At 36.4% G+C, this 6,491-nt stretch overlaps 2 protein-coding genes across 4 annotated transcripts; one reads left to right on the forward strand and one right to left on the reverse strand.

The window, feature by feature from the left end:
- Nucleotides 1-1,536: 1,536 nt before the first annotated feature.
- Nucleotides 1,537-2,932, reverse strand: LOC112184534 (probable CCR4-associated factor 1 homolog 11). Its single transcript, XM_024322798.2, has 2 exons — nucleotides 2,809-2,932; nucleotides 1,537-2,647 (listed from the first exon to the last, which is right to left on the reverse strand). The coding sequence occupies exon 2, from the start codon at nucleotides 2,256-2,258 to the stop codon at nucleotides 1,599-1,601; it is 660 nt and encodes a 219-aa protein (XP_024178566.2). The 5' UTR covers nucleotides 2,259-2,647; nucleotides 2,809-2,932; the 3' UTR covers nucleotides 1,537-1,598.
- A 734-nt stretch (nucleotides 2,933-3,666) lies between these two features.
- Nucleotides 3,667-6,491, forward strand: LOC112189491 (gamma aminobutyrate transaminase 3, chloroplastic-like). Of its 3 annotated transcripts, XR_005807117.1 has the most exons (6): nucleotides 3,667-3,966; nucleotides 4,042-4,130; nucleotides 4,216-4,292; nucleotides 4,393-4,467; nucleotides 5,943-6,011; nucleotides 6,113-6,491. XR_005807117.1 is itself a non-coding variant. In XM_040515237.1 (5 exons), exons 1-5 carry the CDS (start codon nucleotides 3,905-3,907, stop codon nucleotides 5,958-5,960), a joined length of 321 nt encoding a protein of 106 aa, XP_040371171.1. In that variant the 5' UTR covers nucleotides 3,667-3,904; the 3' UTR covers nucleotides 5,961-6,491. The 3 variants fall into 3 exon arrangements, 1 of the variants encoding a protein (XP_040371171.1); XM_040515237.1 differs by having other exon boundaries at nucleotides 5,943-6,491; XR_002931944.2 differs by lacking the exons at nucleotides 4,393-4,467; nucleotides 5,943-6,011; nucleotides 6,113-6,491 and having other exon boundaries at nucleotides 3,695-3,837; nucleotides 3,928-3,966; nucleotides 4,216-4,370.

Below are 6,491 nucleotides of genomic sequence, written 5' to 3' on the forward strand. Positions count from 1 at the left end.
TTCAATCAAAGTGGGATTTGCCCACTAGTGCACTTGGTGATGCTACAAGAGAGTGTGTTACCTGTCAGTGCCTCTCTCTTTGGTTCTTTGCTAGATCTCACCTCTTCCTTTCAACCGGCCTCGTCGAAGGCAGTTGCTATTTTGGTTTCGTTGGTTCTCTTCTTGGCAAACTATGTTCTATGTGATGGAGGTGGTGTTTGTACTTATTCTTAGAAAACTGGTGACTGGGTTCATCAAAATTGGCATGGTACTCGCCTCCACTCGTCTAGTTTGGGTGGAACAGCGAGCACGCTACTTCATGATGCGTAATGGTTTTTTTTTCTCCTTGTCAATGATTATCGGTGGTGGTTTGTAGATGTCCTTTGTTTTCTTCTTGTTTGGGCCATTAGGGCTTGGCTGTTTGTTGTAGTTCCTCTTGGGAGGCCTTGGGCCTCTTTGTAACTGGTGTTATCTTTTTTTTTTCTTTTTTTTTAATGTGAAAATGACTATGATTAAAAGTTGAAGCTTCTAGGGCAACCGCAGTTTACAACATCGAAGACTAGAGTGTTTGATGCATTTCGGGAATGAATTAGTCCACGAAAACCATCAATTGCATCAGCTGCAAAGTTAGCTTCCTAACTAGTTCTATCAATGAATTTTCATGTTCTTTGACCAAAAAAAAAAAACTTTTAGTTTTAATCTGGTCAACAGAAGTAACCAACCATTAATATTTATCAAAGTTATCTAGTTCAGCGATAATAACTGAAATTATCCATACAAATTAAAAGTTAGGGTGCGGCTATTGCCACCCTAAAAAAAAGGTATTAAAAAGATTTTGATGAAGTTAACACTAATGGTTTTGTGAATTGAATAACGAATTAACGATGGAGGATGCAACAAAAAGATAAAAAAGAAAATTGTACTAAATTGAAATTTGGATGGAGAAGATGAATATTAATGTTATCAGAAGAGAAATTAAGTATTTTTGTATTTAATTAGTTATGTATTTAGTTTTCCTTACAGATTTGAATTTTTAGAAAATTAGTATACTTATTAGTCATTTTGCATTTGGGTAATATGATCTTTTAATAGCTCAAGTTCAAATATTTGTAGAGTAAACAAAGAAAGTTATTGCACATAATGCTAAACTCATATGTATAGAAGGATTCTTCTAAAAAGAAAAAAGATGTATAGAAGGATTAATAGTTTTTTTTTTTTTAATGAAAGACATAATGATCTCAATGGATCTAAATGGAAATTCTAATTACTCCTCCACCTAGTTGATCTAAATGGAACGCATAGGACCTAGAATGATTAGCAAATTGACAATTGAGTTTAATTAGTAGGTTGACAATTGAGTTTAAGGCTATAACACATAGTATAAGCATCATCATACTCCATTCTCACAGAAAGCAAATAGATGTGGATATATGGCTATTGCAGATAGAAGTGCCTACGGAGCATTTCAAACATGGTAAACAAACAGAAATTCAAGTTCGATTAATGTGTTCGTGTCATGCATTGAAAAGGCAATTGGAAAAATTATAATCGATATATATACAAAAGAATGGAAGTTACAATATTCACAATTTACAACAACACAGAAATTAAAGAATGGATCAACAATGATGCCAGAAATCCAAGCTTCCTAAACCAAACAAAACTCCTCCACATTCTTCCCAGAGATCTTTCCCTTTGTTCTTCTCCATCTTGAGCATCTTGACAAACGTTTGCAGTGTCAAAAGACTATCAGAACCAGCCTGGTGGCTACTCCCAGCCACACGGTCAACGCCAAGGGTTTCTGCCACGCTATTAAAACCGCCAAACAGTCCATCACAGAACTTCATCATGTACTTGATGTCGTACACATTCGGTCCGAAATATGTCTTCACGTTGCCCATGAACTCCTTGATATCCTCTGGCAGTTCCTTGTTCCCAGTGAACATCTTTATCAAGTACCCAAAATCATATGCACTCTGGAAAGTAGCCCAAGTCAAGCAAGGAAGCAACTCCACTAGCCCAGACCTCTCAATCTCCTCAGCAAAGTCTGCAGAACAAATACCAGTGCATTTGTTGTCGGAAAAGTCTATTCCCTGCCGCTTCAGGACATCAATCGAGACAGTATTCCTCAAATGTTGAGTACAGTCCACATCAAAATCACTGAAATTAAACTCCCAACAACAGTAAGCACCATCATAAACCGGCAAATTCCCAAATGGGTCAGAGAGTGAAAGACCCAATTGGATAATATGGGTTTGGTCCACATTGGTCTTCATCATCTTATACACATCAACCGGAACAGCTTGAGATATCAGATGCTTCGGAATTTCGGATTTAACCACTGTCCCGGGGAATTCGGTGTCGAAATTAGCAAATCGGTAGCCGGCCCTGATTAGACTCTGAATTACGGCAATCTCGGCTTTGTAATTATAGCGACAAACACTTCGAACCTCGAACCGATCGGCTTTCTCCACAGATCCTTGACGACAAATTGGGGCGCCGACAACGCTGAAAACAGGGACGCGGCTCTGAAATTGAGGAGGGTAAAGGGGTATAGGGCGGTGGTGTAGAGGAATCAGAGGCACAGGTCGGCGGTGGAAGACCACCGGAACTCCGCCGCGGAAATCAGAAGCAGGCCCAATTGGGAAGATCGGAATTCCTCTCTGAACTATCATCATAAAACGCTCTAAATTAAGATCACGATCTAAGTTGCGAGATTTCAATCGAATGTAAAACCCTAGAGGGCGATCTGAGATTTCGATCACACTTTTGGATCACTGCAATGTAGTAACTTTTACATCGAAAGCAGGAGGAGAAATGGAAACTTACACTGGCTTCGCCACTCATATATAGGCTCCGACCGCCGACTCCATCAGCTGGCGTCGGATCCACGCCGTTCTCTCTCTCTCTCTTCTTGCTCCGCGTCTATTTCTGCGTGGGATTAACATTCAGCGTGGGGTCCACGCTAAAATAACTTTTGTTTTTCTTTCTAAATTAATATTATAATTTTGTTTAATTTAAAAAAATAAAAATAAAAATTCGACCTCCAAGTTTTGATCTAATAACAACCAGTATATATATATATACGTATCAAAAAAAAAAAAACAATATATATATATATATATTTTTTAAATAAAACATATCAAAACTTTCAATTTTTTATTATTATCTAAAAACATAAATATATATATATATGTATATATACTTGATTTAAGTTATGTTTGGATCCCCCAGAGAGGATTCCATGCATCGTCGGGTCCGTTGCACCAGCAGTGTGCAAATCACGTGCGTTAACAAACGTTGCCATCCGTTGGTCGGTGAAGAAAACGGAAACGAAGAACAAAAAAACCAAAGTGCAGTAAAAAGAAAATTTACCCCGACCAGTTGGCATGCACGTGGTTGTTGAGATCGGCCTTTGTGGTTGCATTAACTGATTGGGTTTTCTGAAGTTGTCATAAACTCATGATATTTAGAACCTTGCATACAAGAATCATTTTGTGGTTGCATGTTAGGATTTAATCGAATTGAGTGTGTGCATTTGATTTTGGGTTGAGCTCATTTAGTGAGCTACGATTGTGGAGATATCTCAGTAACCCTACGACCTAAATCACCCACATTTAACAACTTCAAATTCTCTGTTTTATCAGAGCTCAAGGATGAAGATATATTGATATAGAGACACTAATCAGTCGATTATTAATTTATTTTCATGTTCAAGTACTTTGTCAAAATCCTGAGATAATGTCTCTATAACTGGATTTTTTTTTTTTTTTTTTTTTTGTAGGTGAAGCTAGTTTGGTATTATAATAATGCACTTGGACGAACAGATAAAAAGAAATTCATAGCTCGACATAAATCGTATATTCACTACTCAATTAATTTGTTTTCTCCTTATTTTCTCTGGTCATTGTACACAAGTCCTTTGATGTTATCTTTGTATTATGACAGGTACCATGGTTCAACTTTGATAGCAGCAAGCCTTTCTGGGTATGATACATATTCTAGTGAAATTTCAGGAAAAGATCACCCTTCAGTTCATTAACTGTAAATTTCTTTTCACAGCCTCCCAGCTCTGCATCAAAAATTTGATCTTCCTGCTCCATTTGTATTGCACACTGATTGCCCCCATTATCGGCGCTATCACCAGCCAGGTCTTTTTACATTTCACTGGTTTAATCTTTCAGATTCATGTTCGACCAGTTCTATCAAACTTTATCTTGCTAATGGATATGACAGGTGAGTCGGAGGAGGAATTCTCAACCAGATTAGCCAATAATTTGGAGAATCTTATCCTCAAAGAAGGACCAGAGACTGTAAGTTATTCATAATATTATCTTAAAGACTTGCACAGATAAAATCATTTTACAAGTGCAGAGAATACTTTGTGTGCCTGACACAGTTTATTACCTTCAGATTGCTGCGTTCATTGCCGAACCTGACATAGGTGCAGGAGGTGTGATACGTCCCCCTGCAACTGATTTTGACAAGGTGAGCTTATAGTAATTAAGAAGCACGAAGTACCTGCAAACGTTTCATGCCCATATTGCCCACTTTTAAACTGGATAGGAATGAGACACTTCTTTGGTGTTCTGCACAATACTATTAAAAAATGCTTACATGAATAGGCTAATCATCAAAAGTATCCAGGTTATATTGATATGCTTACAAATAGGTGTCTGAGCTCAAATTTAATTTTTACTGCTACATGTTGTGTAAATTGTCATGGTTCCATATTATATGGTTCTGTATATAAAGTCAAACTCACATGTTCCATGAAATTCATTCATGTTATCACATTCTCTGCAACTTGCTATATAAACTCAGACTTCTCTTTTTAGTTATTTGATACTTCTTCGTATCCTTTTTTTTCTAATTGCTCGATTTTTAGATTGAAGTATTGTAAATACAACTGTAATGTTCAGACCATTTGACCCAGTAGTGTAACAAGTCACTGCTGATCTGGCTATATATCCTTTGCTATAATTTGGTATATATAATAGATTGACTCAAAATCAGCACGGAGAAAAATGTTTTTCTTGGACCAGACATCAATGCATTGGTCATCCTTTATTTTGGTTACTTAATCATCTGTCTCCCTTTGAAGTTTGTCTTTGGAGATCCGTTTTTTGCTCTATTAACAGTGTTAAAATTTAAGAGAAAAAAAACCTCCCTGAAATATTCCTGTAGTGTCTTCGGGTCATAAATTTAGATGTTATCTACGTGTCAAGACTAGAGGGAATTGGCTTCCATGTAATAATGTCTTGCTATAGAATTTAGTGATAGTTTGCACTCATCTCTGGAAAACAGACATGCAGCCTCTGTTTGGAAAATGTTCAAGGCTTTAGGCATGCATTATGGTTGAAAATGTTTTAGAATCTGTGAAAAGATACACATGTTTTCAATTCCAAACACAATTTCGAGTTGAATTTTTGTGTGTTACCTACCTCTAAACAGCATCCTTAAGGCATTGGGTATTTTACATGCTGAAAGGAACGTTAAGGTGTCAAACATATTAGATCCCTATAGGTGCCTTTTAATCATTTAAATCCTCTTTAGTGCAGAACTTATACCCTTAAAAATACGGTCTTTGACCCATTAGGGTAGTCTGCATATGCTGAAACAACATAACTTGTTTTTAAGTTATGTAATTTGGAGCTTGATAAATTTTTAATCACACTTTTTTTTTATGTACTTAAATATTTCTATCATTATTAACTTGTATCAATCCTATTCTTATGCGTATTTATGTCCTAATATATGGGGATTGCAATGCGTCCCAATATCTAGTACTATTAGGCAATATGTTAAATCTCCAGTTTCTTGGTCTCCATTTGTGGCAGTCTCTTGAAGAACTGTAACTTTACTCGTCTAGTATTGAGCTTTTAATAAACCTTTTTCCTGATATTTTACTTCCATCCTCATGTTTTAATCTTTGTTTGAATAGATTGTTAGTTTCTTTACAGGCAATGGATAAAGTTTAAACGTTGTATTCATGCTACCTGACGGACAACTTAAAAAGATTGGAGAAAGAGGTGAGAAACAGATTAGAAGCTAACTGCTCGTCAAGTAATATAGTGCAAGCATTTTCGTTGCTCATTGGTTTTTCAAATGGTTACGTATTCGGATATTCCAGGAAAGATGCAGAGGACTTGTGCAGGGAAAGGAGAAGACTGCTGGAGATTAAAAGGTGGCAGTTTGCATATATATCTTGACTGCTGGAAGACCCCACTCCCTTCCTGAATTTGTTTTGCAGAAGATTTGTTAAAACAATCTTATTCCTTTCAAAAATAGATACAATGTCAGTTGTATAGTATAATAAAGTGAACTCATGCTATGGGTTTAAGATATGTAACAGGCCAATCAAGATCCAATGTGTTTTAAGTGTAGAAGTTGCAATTCAAAATACTGAGTATTTTGCCTTTCAAGGAGAGTTGCAGAAAATGGGATTCTGATGTTGTATTGTGTGAAATTGAAGTTCTAGTCATTGATAGAGCTCTTGTAAACTCCAGTTA

The sequence above is a fragment of the Rosa chinensis genome, chromosome 2 (assembly GCF_002994745.2).
Source record: "Rosa chinensis cultivar Old Blush chromosome 2, RchiOBHm-V2, whole genome shotgun sequence".
Classification (NCBI taxonomy): Eukaryota; Viridiplantae; Streptophyta; class Magnoliopsida; order Rosales; family Rosaceae; genus Rosa; species Rosa chinensis.